The 19,693-nt window shown below is 31.3% G+C and overlaps 1 protein-coding gene across 1 annotated transcript; it reads left to right on the top strand.

Moving 5' to 3' along the window:
* Positions 1–14,324: 14,324 nt before the first annotated feature.
* LOC130665846 (uncharacterized) lies at positions 14,325–18,958 on the top strand. The gene is made up of 2 exons (XM_057466461.1): positions 14,325–14,610; positions 17,184–18,958. The coding sequence occupies exons 1-2, from the start codon at positions 14,345–14,347 to the stop codon at positions 18,013–18,015; spliced, it is 1,098 nt and encodes a 365-aa protein (XP_057322444.1). The 5' UTR covers positions 14,325–14,344; the 3' UTR covers positions 18,016–18,958.
* The last annotated feature ends 735 nt before the right edge of the window (positions 18,959–19,693 follow it).

Genomic DNA, 19,693 nt, shown 5'->3' with positions numbered 1-19,693 from the left:
GGAAGAAAAATTTTCGGTTAATTTTTCCTCAATTTAAAGGTAACTTTTGTTACTTAGCGACAAGTTTCGGGTAAGCTACGGCTCGATAATACTTGCGTGCAAGTAGAAGCAAATCCACTGCCGTCATCTGAATGTAATCTGACATTAAAAATTGCCGTCAATTTCAAGTGAAACTTTCAATCAACTTAACGTCATTGCCTGACAGTAATACTTGTTGTCAAATTGAATGAAAAGTTACAGACAATTTAATGTCAACTTAAAGGTAACTGTTTGCTTTCCAACACTTTCCTTCAAGTTACCTTTAAAATACGGCAGAATCTTGTAGTTAACTTACGGTTAGGGTGGCTATCAGGGCAGTTTCTCACCAACTTGGCTGTCAGGGGAGGTAACGTTTTACTAGAAAAAAAAAGTCGGTAATGTTCATTCTTACCATTTCAGAAAGTAAGTAAACTTGTACGTAAGAATGTCTACAATTTAAAAGTAAAAAAATACTTAACAATTTTTCAAATCAAATCAACACTAAATGGACATAAAATTTGCCTGAAAATTGACAACAAATTTTTTTAGTCAACTTTTGAGGTGAACTTGCATACTAATTCAGGAAGTAAATTTATGTCAAATTGTATAGCAAGTTGTATAGAAATTGTCGTCAAAAACGGAAAAGTCCAAAGTTGACAGAAATTTGACGAAAAATTCAAGGAAACTTTTGTAAAGTAAACTTTTGCTAAAGCAAGTGTTATGTCCTCAGTGGCCTCAGGTGCCTCCACCTGTTAATTAATTAGTGAACTTGAGATCCATAAATAGGCGCGCATTTAAATGTCATTTGAAATTATATATTAATATATTACAACACTTATTGCGTCTTATCAATATTTAGTCAATAGTTTAAATCATAAATCATCGTGGCACATACTTATTAAATTATATATTTTTATTATAAGAAACTTGAAATAAATAGATAAATAAATCTTTATTTTGTATTCAGAGAAATATAAATACAGTTTGAGTGGTCTTGGAACGTTTCCTGTCACCCGATACTTAAAACCTAAACAAAATACACGCATAAAAATCATGAATAGGCCCTTGTTCTATAGTTAACAGCAAATATGGTTATAAACAAATGCATACTCTATAAATAAATAAGAAAAGGATATATTTAATAAATAAATGTTACTTATAAATGAAAACCATATCACAAGAACTCAACTATTATTGTTAATATATATACATATTAAATAAAGAGTGACTCGTATAATAAATAAATTAATAGAAATATAGAAATATAGCATTAGAATAATTATAATGGTGTTTCATGATAAATAATAATGTCAATCGTATTAAATAATTAAATATAGAATAATTAACTAAAAGATTGTATTTAAGTACAGGAAAATGGAATATAAATAATATAAGTAATAAGTAAAGTCATAGAACGGATAAATAAAGAACGTAGATGTGTAAGCTCATATCTCGTACGTGTATTAGTAGGAAGTATAAATGTATAAGTATATAATTAGAAGGAACGTTGATATGTATAAGTGCATGTGTTGCATAAGTATGTGTGTGAGTATGAGAATGGTGGGAGAAGTCGAAGAGTGGAGAGTCAGAGATCTTTCTGCCGTCTGCCGTAACTTCACTTCTCTCCGAGAACTATTGACGAGCACAACTGTTATTACTAATCAAATCTTATCTACACTTTATAATAAAACTCAGTCTTCAGATATAAGTTATTTTATCAATTACATCTATCCTTATCCATAATTTCATTATTTCATCAAATAATAATCATAATCATCATCATCATAGTCAACAATAAATTTATCACTGTTTTCAAATTCAAAATTGGTCCCGCGTGACAACGAACTGCCCACTGTCCAGGAGGTGGCGTCTGCTCCGATCCTAGTTACCTCCCAGGACATAACAACTGTGCTATTAGGGACTTTCCTTTAAGTTGGCATCAGAATAGTCGCTTCAAGTTAACTTGTGGTTAAGGTGGCTATCAGGGACAGTTTGCTTCAGCAAAAGTTTACTTTACAAAAGTTTCCTTGAATTTTTCGTCAAATTTCCGTCAACTTCGGAGTTTGCCCATTTTGACGACAATTTATACACAAAATAAGACTTGAAAATTAGTTACAGATATAAATTGAAATACAATACATAATGACAAATAAAGATAAAGACTTGTATTGATAAAATTCTTCATATTTATTTATATTATACACGCTGATATAAAATTATCAACATCTGCGATGCTCTTCCATAAATCATTATTTTTAAAAGCATTTATAATATGGTCAGTACATTCAGAAAATCGGGGAAGATTTAATATTTTATTTTCATACTAATCCCGGAAATGATCAATAATTACTTTCATTGTGACTATATTTTTTTTTATCTTTACGAATCTTTAATCCTGTTATGTCCTGGGAGGTTACTAGGATCGGAGCAGACGCCACCTCCCGGACAGTGGGCAGTTCGTTTTCACGCGGGACCAATTTTGAATTTGAAAACAGTGATAAATTTATTGTTGACTATGATGATGATGATTATGATTATTATTTAATGAAATAATGAAATTATGGATAAGGATAGATGTAATTGATAAAATAACTTTTATCTGAAGACTGAGTTTTATTATAAAGTGTAGATTAGATTTGATCAGTAATAACAGTTGTGCTCGTCAATAGTTCTCGGAGAAAAGTGAAGTTACATCAGACGGCAGAGAGATCTCTGACCTCCACTCTCCAACTTCTCCCCACTACTCTCATGTTCACACTCATGCTCATACAATATACATATATATATATATATATATCTATATATATATTCTTATATATCCATGTTCTTTACCAAATATACTTATACTTTTTACTAATACTAATTCGAGACATAAACTTACATATTTACGTTCTTTACTTTACGCATTCTATGACTTTACTTATTACTTATATTATTTATATTCTATTTTCCTGTATTTGGATACAATCTTTCAGTTAAATATTCTAGACTATCAGAGGTGTATTCTTTTATAATTATTCTATATTTAATTAATTGACATTATCATTTATCGTGAAACATCATTATAATTATTCTAATGCTATATTTCTATTAATTTATTTATTATACGAGTCGCTTTTTATTTAATATGTATATATATTAACAATAGTAGTTGAGTTCTTGTGATATGGTTTTCATTTATAAGTAACATTTATTTATTAAATATATCTTTTTCTTCTTTGTTTATAGAGTATGCATTTGTTTATAACCATATTTACTGTTAACTATAGAACAAGGGCCTATTCATGATTTTTATGCGTGTTTTGTTTAGGTTTTAAGTATCGGGTGACAGGAAACGTTCCAAGACCACTCAAACTGTATTTATATTTCTCTGAATACAAAATCAAGATTTATTTATCTATTTATTTAAAGTTTCTTATAATAAAAATATATAATTTAATAAGTACGTGACACGACGATTTATTATTTAAACTATTGACTAAATATTGATAAGACGCAATAAGTGTTGTAATATATTAATATATAATTTCAAATGACATTTAAATGCGCGCCTATTTATGGATCTCAAGTTCACTAATTAATTAACAGGTGGAGGCACCTGAGGCCACTGAGGACATAACAATCCATTATATAGGGACATTGTTCCAATTTTTGTTAATTCTTGAAGAGCTGCTAAATGTTCTAAAATTTAGTAAGTACCCGGGAAAAAATCGGTATGCATGACCATGAACAATTCATATCTGATCATGCATAATCAATGCCTGATCTCGGGTTGCCAGATTGGGCTACAAGTCGCAATTTGTGCGATTTTTAATCCCAGACAGCATTCAAGTCGGAATGACTGCTTTACGACGTCTTTTTGAAGGCGTCCTCAAGAAGTCATATAATGACTTCTTAAAGGTGCCATTTTTAAGCACTCTTAATTAAAAGTTCTCGAAGACTCCATCAATAAAACGTCAGTTTTGTGACGTCTAAATGTATTCTTTTTTTGACTTCTTTACGAAGTCAAAATTAGGAGCTCCTTAAAATTCATGGTAAATTCATACTGAAGTCTTATTTGCGAAGTCAGAGAAAAGAACTTTTTTTAAAGACGTCTTACTGAGTTGGTTAGGTGGTTAATTTGACATCTTGAGAAATTCTGAAAGACTTCTTTAAGATCTTGATTAAACGTCAAAATCATAAATAGTAACTCAATATTCAGAATTCGTCAAGACGTCATTTTGCTATCTGGGATGTTTCAACATTGGAAATAATCTTAATCATTATTTTAATTTCCATTTGCCAATGATTTGAATCAAACTCAATTTCAATTCAGTATGTACATATATATGGGGTATTCCATGCCAAATCGACTACTTTTGACACCGACCCTTTTTGATTTTTCTGAAATTTATGTTTCTTTCTCTGCACTATTGGAAACAATTATTCAGAATTTTTTAAAATTTTTTTACCCAACCAAAAAAAAGTTACGAGTTATTTAAAAAATAGCTTTTTTTTTGTTAAATAACCATAAATTTTTATGAAAATTGACTTATTGGGATGTTTTTTTTTTTTTGAAAATTTTTGTTTTAAAATGTACTTTTGAAAAAAAAAATAAAAATAATAATTCGGATTTATATTCAACGTTTTTTGTTAAACTTTTGGAAAAAAACAAAAATTTCGGGATGATTGACATTTTTGATTTTCGATTTTTTTTTTATAAAAAACTTCAGTATTTTCTGTGAATTCCTTGAAATTTTCAGTGGCATTTTTTTTTCTTTCTATTTTCCATTTTGAAATGAAAAAAAAATTTTTTTTTGAAATATTTGTTTTTCGTTATACCTATCTGGGGGCTGGCAATAGCCTATCGAACATGGTACTTGCTTACCAAAGCGTAGGACCAGGTTTGATTCCGGCATGCACCAATGAATTTTATTTTCACAATACTATTTATGTGCATTACATTGTCAGCTCCCCGGTGGTGAAATACCGACAATTTTTCGACCGAATTGAACTGGCGCCGACTTCATTACAAAATGATAGCGGAACACAAAAACTCGATCGAATCTGCAGGGCTCTGCTGTTTCTATGACTAGGCTAGCGGGTGGGGCTTCTTATCAAAGAAGAACACCTGTATAGGCCGAGCTATGGTGGTGGCAGAGGCCCATAAACATTCGCAGAACCTCTAGCTTTGGTGTAAGCCAACGTGTCAAAGCAATGATAGAGGAAGTCCTCCACCACCAACGTTGCCCTTGGATAACAGGCATCCTCCATTGTATGTGCCTTATCCTACACAGTGGGCTCTGAAGGATGGACCATAATAACACCCACATTAACTTCTTAGGAGACATAATTTCGGATGACAAGACCCCCCGATGACAAGGACACGACGTATGATGGCCGCGGTAGCTGAAGGCTAAGACTTATAGTGACGGGAGAACGACGGTGGGGCTTTTTTTTTATTGAATGATTTATGAACAGTAGATAGAATGGAATGTGACTTTATTTTTTTACACGTTTAAATATTATACATATCCTAAATTCGATGAATATTCACGAAAAAATAATTCATTGCTTCTTTTAATTTCTTATCTAACTTTATTGAAAAATAATCAAATCTTATCGACGATTATCACTTTTAATTATTGTTTATATTTTTTTTACTCGGATTTTGAAGTTTTCTAAATCTGTTGAAAAATTTTCAGAAAGGTATAACGAAAAACAAACATTTCAAAAAAAATTTTTTTTTATTTCAAAAAGAAAAATTGAAAGAAAAAAAATGCCACTCTGAAAATTTCAGGAAATTCGCAGAAAATACTCAAGTTTTTTATTAAAAAAAAAAAATGTCAATCATCCCGAAATTTTCGGTTTTTTCCAAAAGTTTAACAAAAAACGTTGAGTATGAATCCGAATTATTATTTTTTTAAACGTACATTTTAAAACAAAAATTTTCAAAAAAAAAACATCCCAATAAGTCAATTTTCATAAAAATTTATGGTTATTTAACAAAAAAAAAAGCTATTTTTTTTAAATAACTCGTAACTTTTGTTTTGGTTGGGTAAAAAAATTTGAAAAAATTCTGAAAATTGTTTCCAATAGTGCAGAGAAAGATACATAAATTTCAGAAAAATCGAAAAGGGTCAGTGTTAAAAGTGGTCGATTTGGCATGGAATGCCTCATATATATTGCGTTAATTATGAACACTTACATTATTTTTTCGTCAAATTTGTTTTAAAAATATCCTATAATTTTTCACTACAAAAAAAAAAAAAATGATTTCAATAATACTTTTTAAAAAGTTTATTTCAATTTATGCGGTAGATTATAGAGTTCTCTTATTGGCTAATAAAGAATAAACTGTGAGCCAATATTATCATTTTAAAGTTGTAAATGATTGGGCGACTTGTCAAAACATTTTGGTACTTTTGATCATAGGTGGGGCGACTCAGACAAAAATTTTCTGGCGGGAAAACGCGGAAAATTTGGATAGTCGATATGAAATTCAAATGAACAATTGAAAGATAAAATCAATTTCATCCTAATATATTCTATATACCATTCATCCTCCCAGATAGCAACATGGCTCCTTGATGAGTTCTGAATGAGTTCCTATTTATGATTTGGACGTCTCATCAACATCTTAAAGAAGTCTTTAAGAAGTTCTCAAGATGTCGAATGAACCACCTAGTGAACTCAGTAAGACGTCTCTAAAAAAAGTTCTTTTCTCTGACTTCGCAAATGACCAGTATGAATTTACTACGACGTCTTTAAGGAGCTCCTAATTTTGACTTCATAAAGAAGTTTAAAAAAGAATACATTTAGACGTCACGAAATTGACGTCTTACTTATGGAGTCTTTAAGAACTCTTAATTAAGAGTTCTTAAAAATGATACCTTTAAGAAAATATAAGACTTCTTGAGGACGCCTTCAAAAGAACGTCGTAAAGCAGTCATTCCGACTTGAATGCTGTCTGGGCAAGTATACAGAAACTAAATTTAAAAGCTCGTATCCCAAGTTCGATGTTTTGAAACAATCTAAAATTTTATCCAACTAGTTTTTCATATATTTTATTAGTATTATTATTTATTTATTATATGTTGAACGGATCGAAAAAGCCAATTTTTTCGTTAAAAAATTTTCTTTTGCTATTCAGTACATATTTATTGTAACATCGTAACAAATCGATAAGTCGAACGCAGATTTTTACCTTTTCTTAATTAGATACACTGAAAAGAAAAAAACTTTTCCCAAGTATAAATACTTTATTTAAACAAATATTTACTCGGTATTATATAAACAAAGAATATTCTTAATCATAGTAAATATGCACTTCAACCGATGAGTAATATTTTCTTGATTTAAGAATTTCTATACTCATTTTAAGAAAATATACTTGGCTCGAGTACATTTTTACTAAGATTAAACCAATATTTACTCGGTAGAATTCAAACACTTATGCTTGAAAAAGTTTTTTTTTTCTTACTCTCTAAACATGAATTAGTGACTTTTCACTAATTCTAAGTGAATATTCACTTTTTGTCAATGTGACAATCGTACCACGCAGAATTAGTGACTATTCACTAAATGAATATGTGAATATTAAAATTCACTGATTTGATAAGTGAATATTCGAATTCACTGATTTGATCGGTGAATATCAAAATTCACTGATTTGATAAGTGACTGTCAAGTCTCAAAGTAGAGATATCAAACCACTAATTCAGTAAGTTAAATTTACTGAACATAAAGTATGACAATTGCACTGATTTAAGTAGTGTAAAATACTATTTGGATTAATGAAACTTTAACTAATTAAATTAGTACGATGGCATAAAAATGTTAGTTAAAAAAATACAATAAAAAAAAACTATATAATTCGAAAAACCGAATCGTATTGAATCTGAAAATAATAATTACTATTTGTCATCAAGTAATATAGTGTATACTGTATTACTACCAAAAACGGCACTTATTACTCTGTCAAATGACAGAAGTACTTGTGTCTGAACTGCTTCCAATTTTGAATATAACAGTTTTAAAATAAGTATCTTATCAGGGACACTACAAGTGGTAGGCGCGACCTCGTGGCAAGCATCGAACTACTCCCGCTGCTGCTGTCTAGCACCGGTGACTTTCCTCTATATGATTCTTTTCTCTCGAAAAGTTTTCCTTTTGGTTTAAGCAACTTTTGTTCTTAGTTAAAGCATACGAAATTCTATACGTTTAACGCCCCCATGAAAAAAATTAAAGTACAATATATATGTTGAAATAGAAATAATACATAAATATTAGACTGGGCCAAAAAAATCGACTCTTTTTTTTTTTTTTCGATACTGTGAAAATATCATTCCTGATGACAAAAAAAATTATTGTGCAAGTTTAAGCTCTTAATATTGATATTAAGAGGTGTATCGTTACGACTTTTAGTTTTTTGACAGAAATTTCATTTTTTACCCAAAACTTGTGAATCATCCATCTGAAAAACTTGAGCAATGTATATTCTTAAAGGAAATTGAATTCCCTACAAAAAATCTCTCTTAGTAAATTGACGTAAAACGAGCGGTTTTCTTGTAACCGTGCCTTAAACATTGATTTGTTTTTTAAATTGTTTGTTTCTATTTTGGATTTTTTGTAACTACTAGAAATATTGAAATTTTTTTTTACGCAAGATACATGTTCTTTAAGAAAATTTAATGCTCTACAAAAAAGGTCTCTTAACATTTTTTGCTAAATTCACTCCTTCGAAAGTTATTCAGGTTATTAAAGTCGTTTTGACTCAACTTCAACCTGTCTGTTATGACCCCATATATAATAATGTACAAGTCTATATATGATCAGGTCTGATCATATATGAGATTATATATAATTAGATATAATCATACCTGGCTGTTATAACTCCATATATAACCATATATGAGTGTATATATGATCAGATCTGATCACCTATAAGTCTATATATAATTAGATATAATCATACCTAGCTGTTATAACCCCATATATGATCATATATAAGTCTATACATGATTAGATCTGATCAGACATGATTGATAGAAATCCATATATAATTAGATATAGGCCCGAGTCAAAATTAAAACACTAATTCGAGCCTCAAAAACCTCATTTCTTTTGATGTTGTACCTACCGCTGAATGTGAAATACTATTTTGACCCTCACTATACTCAAAATAGGGTATGGAGGCCGAAATTCGTGTTTTAGAATAATATTTTCAACCTCCAAAACCTAAGATCGCTTTAAAACCCTATTTTTCGGTACTTCAGCCTACTAAGAGTATAAGTAGGTTAATTTTACGATTTCATGGAACATAGAATTTCGTCAATCTACAATTGTTGATCAACAATGTAAGGAAAAACATATAAAAAATATGTTTTTTACATAAACTTTTTATATTTCTTTTTCTATGTTGTTGATTAACAGAAAAACATATTTTTATATAATTTTTTAATATTTTGATAATTATATTTTTTATAAATTTAAAATATATTACGAATATATTTTTTTTTATCATTCATGCAATATAAGTGCTATCTTGGCGCACGCTCTTTTGTTCGCCAAATAGCTGTTTGCCCATTCAACTGTTTCCACGACATTTGTGTGCGTTAAACGATTATCTGCGTGCGACAAGTAAATTTGAGTGCGACAAGTAAACTTGTCGCACTCAAATTTACTTCTTGTCGCATGCAGATTATCGTTTAACCCACAAAAATGTCGCGGCAACAGTTGAATCAGCAAAAAGCTACTTGGAGAATAAAACAGCGAGCACTAAGATAGTACTTATATTGCATTAATGATAAAAAAAACTGTGTTCAATTCGTGCGGTGTTGTCGATTACCCACTCGAGCGAATGAGCGCACTCACTTCGTTCGTGCGCTCAACTTCGCTCTCGTGGGCAATCGACAACTTACCGCACTAGTTGTACAATATACTATTATCTCACCATACCTATATTTTTGTTATATTTACAAATATATTTTTATACATGTATTTTTTATATATTCTAAGATATATTTTTAATACATTTTTGAATATGAAAAATATATTTTTTCTATAAATTTTTTTCATGGGGGTACATGGCCATATATAGAGCCTATATATTTTTTGAATAATTTTATACATAACTATATAACCAAAATTACACATATCACAATTACTTACACGCAGGATTATATAGCACACAAAAAAAAAAATAAGAAATTTTTTTGTTATTACTAATAATAGATTTTCAATTATATTTTGCTGTTTCAAAAGTGAGTTATTCTTACAATCTCATATAGTACAAGTAAACTTAGCAGTCACTGTCGGTAGCGTAGCCTAGTCGTTAAAGCGTCGGTCTTTCGTGCGTTAGGTCCCGGGTTCGAATCCCTCTGAATCGTGTGCGTTCGGTTGATATTTATAGCGTTTTTTCCCTAAATTAAAAATTTCTACTCGGTTAGAAATTAATATGATCGAAAATCTGATGCATCATCAAAAAAAAAAAAAAAAAAAATACAGAAATGGCTCAATTTTTGCGTCTTCTCTTTCTAAAGTAATTTGATAATTTTAGTTATATTTTGTTCAAATTTCTGAAAATTATAATTAATAAATAAAAAAAGAATTTTAAAATTTTAAATTTTTCCCGCTCCCGGCAGCCATTTTGATTTCCATTCCTTCTCCTTTCCCTTCTTTCCCCGCACCTGATTCAAATTGTAGGCTTTGGAGGGTCATTTTAGGGTTCTGTAATACTAATTTCAGCCTAAACTTGGTAAAAGCGGACAAAAATACCAAGTTTAGGCTGAAATTAAGGTTTCGTTGTACAGCTTGGGCTTATCTAAAAAACTAATTTCAGCCTCCTTACCCTCGAGTAGAATTTGGAGGCTGAATCTAGTTTTTTAATTTTGACTCGGGGGCCTATATATAATTAGATCTGATCAGACGTGACTGATATAAACCTATATGTAGTTATATATGTCTATGTATGATTAAATCTGATCAGATTTCATTGATATGAAACCTATAAATATTTAAATATATATATATATATATATATATATATATATATATATATATATATATATATATATATAACCTGATTAAAAGAAACGATTCGAAACGATTTGCAATGTTAAATGCTTATAAGAAGGGCGATTCAAAAGTATTCAAAGTATTCAAAAGCATTAAAAAGTATTTAAAGTTTTTTTTTTCTAATCGTTTCAATCGTTTCTTTTAATAAGGGTATATATATATATATATATATATATATATATATATATATATTTATATATATATATATATATTTTAAATAATATGACAATTTTTTAATATCAATGTTATTAAATTTTTATTCTGTCAACTATCAATCCCCAATACTTGAAAAATGTTCAAAGGTTTCGGCAGCAATTTAAAAGTATAAAGTATCAATTTGATTATTTGAGTTAAGTAATGCCATAAACGTTTCTTAATGGTAAGTGAATAACAGACTAGAGGATCAGACTACAAACCATCGATAACCAAAGTTAAGCAGCATCGGCGTGGGACATTAATTGGATGGGTGACCTCGTAGTAAAATAATTGTCGATGGTTAATAATTTTTTTTTTTTTATTTAATTTTAACCGACAGTGATATTGATGAAGGCAATAAATCCTAATTAAACTACTTAATTAATAATTTACAGATATTCTAAATGAGATTCTAAAAATGACTATATTCGTTCATGCATGATTATATATAATCATAAATGATCATGTATAAACAGATCAAGTTATGTATGATCAAACCTGGCCAATTTTTGGATCTGATCATATATAGACACCCTCGCAGATTTGAATCACGGTGGAAACACGGTGGGTTTGTTCCATTTTACCACTGTAATTACGCGGTGTATCCACCATGATTCCATGCTGGCTTTACCACCGTGTATACACGGTGTTTCCACTGTGATTACGCGGTGGATACACCGTGGAACCACGATGGTGAAATAGCACAAAGCCACCGTGGAATCACGGTGGATACACCGCGTAATCACAGTGGAAACACCGTGTATACACAGTGATCAAGCCACCGTGGAATCATGGTGGGTACACCGCGTAATCACAGTGGATACACTGTGTATACCCGGTGGTGAAATGGAACAAACCCACCGTGTAACCACAGTGGATCCACGGTGTTTACACTTCTACGGTGTTTTCACCGTGATTCAAATCTGCGAGGGCAATTATGCATGATCATATATAATTAGACAAAATCTTTTTTCATCGGGTATATAAAATTATACTATATTTTTTTCCCGGGCAGTCCCATGAATTTGCAAATTTTACATCTAAATGCGTGTGATTGGAGAATAAATCTACCGTAAATTGAGCGTAAAATGTCGGTCAAAATGCAGTGCAATTATTCACATATGTTTGTACTTGCGGTATCCACAGTCGATAAATCAACTATTATGACATTGGTGATCGACGCTCATACTATCGTTATTTAGCGATATATAATAAACGATTAGATGGTGTCATTGCCGTAAGTGCTGAAAAAATATATGGTGAAGATTTTTCACAACTGCACTCGGAAACGATCGTCAAATCACTCCATGCAGTTGAATGTTTGACGGCAAATCTTACGACGATTTAACGTTAATAAACGGTCATTTTGTCGTGCCGCTGAAACCGCTAGGGATTGTATACAATTTGTATAGAATTGTATACAATTTCTATACAAATTGTATACAATTGGATCGGTCCATTTTTTCTATCCAATTTATATATAGACTATATATAATTATATATAGTCTATATATAATTGTATAAAATCTTTTTTCATCGGGATGCGCATGCATAAAACCGCAACGGCATTAATATTTCGAATATAAAGAAAAATCCAGAAAAGAAAAAACTGTCGAAATTTTGTCCTACATGAAAAAAAAAAGTTTCAATAAAATTATTACTCAATGAACATTATCAATCTAATTTCAATAAGTATTTAGATTAATCTACATTAGGTTTTAATATCCCATATACGTTAGTTTTCACGCATAATTTTATTTTTAAATTGATATATTAGGTTCTTTATACTAATATTTATAATGTTTCTATTTTGATAATAATGCTTTATTCATCAATAACTGAATAAAGTAGTAATAAAATTCAAAAAAATTTACTTATATTTGTTTTATTGTAATGGTTTTAAATTTAAATCTCATACCCGCGCATTTTCTTTGATAGTTTGACGGGTTTGACACCAATATGAACTAGCATCGAGCACTACTAGCGCCGCGTGGTGGGTCAGTTCTGAGAGCGTCAACAACGACCACGATTATTCTGAATTGTTAAATGGGAAGTCGGAGAGGGCTGCGTACAGCTATAAGAAGTATAATAATCTATCGGATTTTTTTAACAGGGATGATACACGGAGAAAAATTTTTCGTGACCAGCACGACACAGTATACTGATTGTCGCGATACTCGTTTACCTATTTGGAGGTTAGTGCAAGTATTAGTCCGGGAGCCAGGTGAAAATTTGGTCAATTATTTCCTCTCAAGCGATAATTAGAGGAATACATCAGAGTGTTGTATTATAAAGCTTCGTGAACGTCAGCTTCGGTTCCGTGGGTGGGTTAAGTGGTGATAGCCTCCCACGCACGAAAAAAAAATATATATTTAATCAATTCCTCCTACCTGAAAACACGTTAAATTGTCGCTAATCCAACATCTTGAAGAAAGATAAAAATCAACTGACTATAACATGGTGTATTATACGTCAGCTGATCGCTCGAACGCGAAAAAAAAAGTTTTTACTTTCAATCATTTCCTCTCAACTAAAAATGTACCTGATGGTAGCCTATATACAACTATGAATAAATATATATGTCAGCTGGCTGTATCTCGGTGGAAAAACCGTCAGCTGATACTTTGAAAGTTATAACGCAAGCGTTAGGTGGGAGCATCTAACGCCTATTTAAATGCATCAGCTGACGAGGTTTCCCTCGACTTACCGCCAGCTGATTTTTTTTATTAATTACAGCAGAGTACTAAAAATCAGCTCATAAATTTTTATCTGGGAGGAAATGACGTATCTTATTGTCAAAACATTTTTATTAGAAGTTACTTTTTAAAGATTGAAGCAACTCACAGACTCACACTAGCATAGCGTAGAGTATAAAAAGGTATGCTTGGAGGGGATACGTTGTACCCATGATCTGGCTGCGAAGGCCCTTTTGTGTAGTGCGTTTGTAAAAGATTTTTGGGGGAAGTAGAAAAGAAGGGGAATAAACTACGACTAGAATAGAAGGGCAAATGTAGTCAGTCGAACAGTGTTCAACAAGCATTAGTACAATGACGGTTAAAAACCAAAAATAAAAATGTCGAATGTAACGCCTTTTTGCGTCTTTTGTAAGAAAAAAAATTCTTTTTTAAAATCATTTAGTAAGGATAATTTAATCAAGTGCAGTGCTATATTGATTGTTCGGAAAAATAATAAACTAACTGGACACGAATGGGTACTTCCCACAGAGCAAAGCAATTTTCAGCTATACCATAGTGAATGTTATCGGCGCTTTACGGCTTTGCCACCGAAGTATCGGAAAAAAACAGCAGCATCAGAAGACGCATCTTCTTCAAGATTACCGTATGTATATGAATCGATTCTTATTTGTTTTTATTTTTTCGATTATAATTTTTATCAGCACCATTTAATGTTATGCATAATTTAGTAGTATAATATTAACCTCATATACGACATTTCTATTATAATCCCGAGTCTAAATTTGAATCGTCAGTCGGACGTATTGGACGTTGAAATCGTCATCTAGATATTCAATGTTAAAAAAGATAGTCAAAATAAATTTCCTTCGGCTTTCCCGTGGGGGGTTTTTGTCGGTTAAATGATAAGAAAACATATCTGACTTACAAATTTGAACTTTGGCACAAATATTCTCAACAATCTTAGAAATTCCCGACCATCGGTATTTTTTCCGAAATCTAACTCCGAGGGGGTTAAACCTAACTTCCAGTGTAGTCAAAAATTAATATACTCGCATTTTTTCATCATTTGGATCACAGACTTGAACTTGGGCACAAATACTCCCAACAATCTTACGAATCTACCGCCTTGGGTATTTTTCCGAAAACTAACTCCAAGGGGGGTTTTACTGGGGTGAAAGATTAAAGTACTTTCGTTTTGAAATGATGAGACTTACAGGCGTGAACTTTGGCATTAATGTTCCCAATAATCTTAAAAATCCGCCACCATTTATATTTTTTTTTGAAAAACCAACTCCAAGGGGGATTTCACTGTACACGGAAAGAAATTTTTCGCGGATACCACTATGCTGTATGATCGATTCCACCATACTGTATGTATGGTTTTTTTCATTTATTTAAAAATTGTATGTATAGATGACTTGACCATACGGGAATGGTAACATTTACAATAGTCATGGCATATGAATCTATGTCAGTATCGGCGTCAGGCCCATACTGCTTGGTGGTCTCTACAATGCTTCTGGCAGATAACCCCAGTTAATATTGTAAAATTACGTATGCTTATATTGCAGTAGTACCAAAGTTTATTAAAGTCAAAACATAGGTTATGTTTGGTTATAGTTTAAAATATTATCTATAAATATTATAAGATTAAACCCAATGTTTATAAGTAGAAAAATATATAAGAACATAATATTAATGATAAATCTATGTTATTTTTAATATTAATTATTTTCAGTATAAATTATATGATTTTTTTTATTCCCGATTGAAATCAATTCATACCAATTAAAAATTCTCGATGGGATTCAGTGGAAATTAAAATATGATAAAAATGTTCTGAAATATATTACTTGCTCTAAGTAATAAAAATATATCTTTTAGAAAAATTAATTTTTAATTTATGAGGCATTATTTCTTGTAAAATTTAAAAGATAAATAAGGAAATAAACTATTATTAATTTCTTTTTCAAATTTATTTATTTATGATTTCTTTTTTAATTTGATTAATGTACAGCATTATTGACATTAATAAATATTATAAAAAAAAAATTAGCAACTACATTTACGCAGTATTGATGGTAATCCGATAGTGTATTGACTACTCCACAAAGATCTATTGTGACGCAGCTTAGTGGCATTGCCGTTTCTTCAATGTAGTATGGGACTCAAGTCCATACTGATATTGTCTATCCCGCTATACAGACATGTAAAATAAGCAAAGATTTTTGTACTATACAGTATAGTAGATAACGCCATACTTATGGTACTGGCTGCAATACTATAATAAGAGTATGGCGATAAGCACCATACATTTCTTTCTGTGTAGTCAAAGTTAAAAATGCTCCTTTTTTCTATCATAAGTTTTCCAGACTTGAAATTGGCACAAAGATTCTCTACAATCTTACGAATCCCCCACCATCGGTATTTTTTTGGAAAACTAACTCCGAGGAAGGTTTCAGTGGAGTCAACGATTAAAATCCTCTCGTTTTTTTTTTTCATTATTTGAATCAGTTTTCGAAAAAGTTACCGATGGTAAGAAATTCGTAAGATGGTTTGGAATATTTATGCCAAAGTTCAAGTCTTTTAGCCAAATAATGTAAAAACGAGAGTATTTAGATCTCGACCTCACTGAAACTTCTTTCGGAGTTAGTTTTCGAAAAAAATACCGATGGTGGGGGATTTGTAAGATTGTTGGGAATATTTGTGCCAAAGCTTAAGTCTGTAAACCGGATACTGCAAAATCGGGAGTATATTTATTGTTCAACCCACTAAAACCCCCTACGGGAAAGCCGAAGGAAATTGATTTTGTCTATATTTTTTAACATTGAATATCTAAATGAAGATTTCAACGTCCAATACGTCTGACTTGCGATTCCAACGTTCATTACGTCCGACTGACGATTCCAACGTTCATTACGTCCGACTGATGATTACGACGTCTAATACGTCTGACGGACGATTCCAACGTTCATTACGTCCAACTGTTGATTCAAATTTTGACTCGGGTATATATTACTATACTTTTAATACATCGAAAAACACACTACACACTTTTTCATGCTTTACGTATACATTGTATACACTGATTTATTGAATGGTATATGTATGCATAAAGTAGTATTAATAATGTGATATAATTATGGTATTATTAATTATTATTATTATTATTAGTTTTAACGATTCTATTGTACTGAGAATAAAATTATTTCCTAGACAACAAGCGGATGACAATGCACATGCAGAGGCAAGTGGAATCGCTAGTATCAGCAATGTTTCATCCACCGAGAACGTCAACCTTGGCGAGGTTAATCTAGATCTACCGGTTTCCGAAAACGTTAGCTTTGCTGGTGAACCCGATATAGCTCCTGAAAACATCACTGAAGATGTCACTACAGATGTCACTGCAGATGTCACTACAGATGCCACTGATGATGGTACTGAAGATAAAAATATATACACATGCTTGTTTTGTGGAAAAACCCGGAAAAAATTTAGAGGGCGTGAGGAAAAATTATCAATCTTTACAAAAAACGGACTCGATTCAGTCGAAATTTTGGCAGTTGAGAGTAATGATTATGACATGACCCCGAAGCTTCAGAATTTACCATCAGACCAAGAGTATTTTTTTCATAAAAATTGTAAAAATAATTATATCACTTCGAGAAAATCTATACTACAACAAAGTAAAGAAAAATCTGAATGGCATTTAACAAGAAACATCCGTGCAGAAGCTTATGATGTTGTCGAGAAGTTTGTCGCTGAAAATATTGTCCGTCAAGAACAATCTTTTTTTTTGAAATTTTTAAACGATATGTTTACTGAACATTTAATAAAAAATCAACAAGATGTGTCAAGTTACAGTTTCAAACCGTATCATTTGAAAAAAAGATTACTGAAAAAGTTTTCAAAACAAATTAGTATCATCTCTTTTAAAGATCAAATTATGGTAAAACCTTTCAAGGGTATTATGATTAAGAATGAAGTGGAAAAACAGAATATTTCAGATGCAGCTGCAAGTATTTTACACGACGAAATACCTCAATGATTTTCCATGTTTGTCAGATTAGTATTAATGCAAACGTGACAATTCGTTGTTCCAACCCTGACGTGTTAATAATTATGTTAGCCAACATGGTTAATATATCAGAAAATATCCACGTTTGCATGGAAGTTGGTGTTGGAAAAAATCAAAGATTTATCGATGTTACTCAACTATATGAAGCTTTGGGATCTGATTTGAGCGCAGCACTTCCGGGATTTCACGCATTGACTGAACCCGGCTTCTTTAGAAAAGGAAAGAAGCGTCCTTTTTCAATAATGGCTAAATCAAAAGATTTCACGAGGTGTTTCATCCAAATGTCAAATCCATTGGAGAATAAAGAAGAGATTTTTGGGAAAATACATGAGTTTGTTTGTTATATGTATGGATTTAGTCGATTAAAAAATATCAATGAGGCAAGAGTAGGATTGTTTGAAAAAACATACAAACTCTTGGACACTGATACATTCAAGTTGCCCAAAAAGGGTATTGATGGCTCTTCTTTACCACCATGCAGATCAGAGCTATATCAGCAATTTTTAAGAGCATGTTATATAGCTCAAATTTAGTCATATGCACACCTGAAAATTCCAATTACTGATGAGCCTTCAGACTGTGGCTGGGTAGAAAATGATAACAAATTTGAATTCAACTGTTTTTATGGAACTCAATTGCCAACATCGATTGATAAAATAATTATTCAGCCCGAAGAAGTTAACTTTTTTTATCATTTTGATTATATTATACTCAATATGCATCCTAATATTTTTTTTAAATTTTTGTACAGATGATAATAATAATAATGAAAACATGACAGTGGACAGCTCTGACAGCGACTCTGATAGTGAGTCAGAGAGAGGCGACAGTGACACAAGCCAGAGCGACAACGAAACTGATTAAATTACACTATTATTTATAATTATTTTTTTGTAATCAATGTTATTTTATTACCGAGAAAATAATTTATAATAAACTATGAACTGATTAATTTACTTATCTCAATGTTTCTTCAGTTATTTAATTATATACCTATTAGTTTTTGAGTATTTATATTGAATATTTAATTCATCAGAGTGTAACACCCAATAATTTGAGATACGTCATTTCCTCCCAGATAAAAATTTATGAGCTGATTTTTAGTACTCTGCTGTAATTAATAAAAAAAATCAGCTGGCGGTAAGTCGAGGGAAACCTCGTCAGCTGATGCATTTAAATAGGCGTTAGATGCTCCCACCTAACGCTTGCGTTATAACTTTCAAAGTATCAGCTGACGGTTTTTCTACCGAGATACAGCCAGCTGACATATATATTTATTCATAGTTGTATATAGGCTACCATCAGGTAAATTTTTAGTTGAGAGGAAATGATTGAAAGTAAAAATTTTTTTTTTTGCGTTCGAGCGATCAGCTGACGTATAGTACACCGTGTTATAGTCAGCTGATTTTTATCTTTCTTCAAAATGTTGGATTAGCGACAATTTAACGTGATTTCAGGAAAGGAGGAATTGATTGAATATATTTTTTTATTCGTGCGTGGGAGGCTATCACCGCTCAACCCACCCACGGAACCGAAGCTGACGTTCACGAAGCTTTATAGCACAATACTCTGATGCATTCCACTAATTATCGCTTGAGAGGAACTTGGTCATGTGAATCTGTCGCTGGCTCCTGGACTATATTGTTAC

The sequence above is a fragment of the Microplitis mediator genome, chromosome 1 (genome assembly GCF_029852145.1).
Source record: "Microplitis mediator isolate UGA2020A chromosome 1, iyMicMedi2.1, whole genome shotgun sequence".
NCBI lineage: Eukaryota > Metazoa > Arthropoda > Insecta > Hymenoptera > Braconidae > Microplitis > Microplitis mediator.
This window is presented reverse-complemented; position numbering and strand designations above follow the sequence as displayed.

Bases quoted from the DNA above. Each gene is read 5' to 3' on its own strand.
- LOC130665846 (XM_057466461.1), top strand. From the start codon at position 14,345: ATGTCGAATGTAACGCCTTTTTGCGTCTTTTGTAAGAAAAAAAATTCT. The intron at 14,611-17,183 runs GTATGTATATGA...ATTATTTCCTAG, and splicing joins GCATCTTCTTCAAGATTACC to ACAACAAGCGGATGACAATG.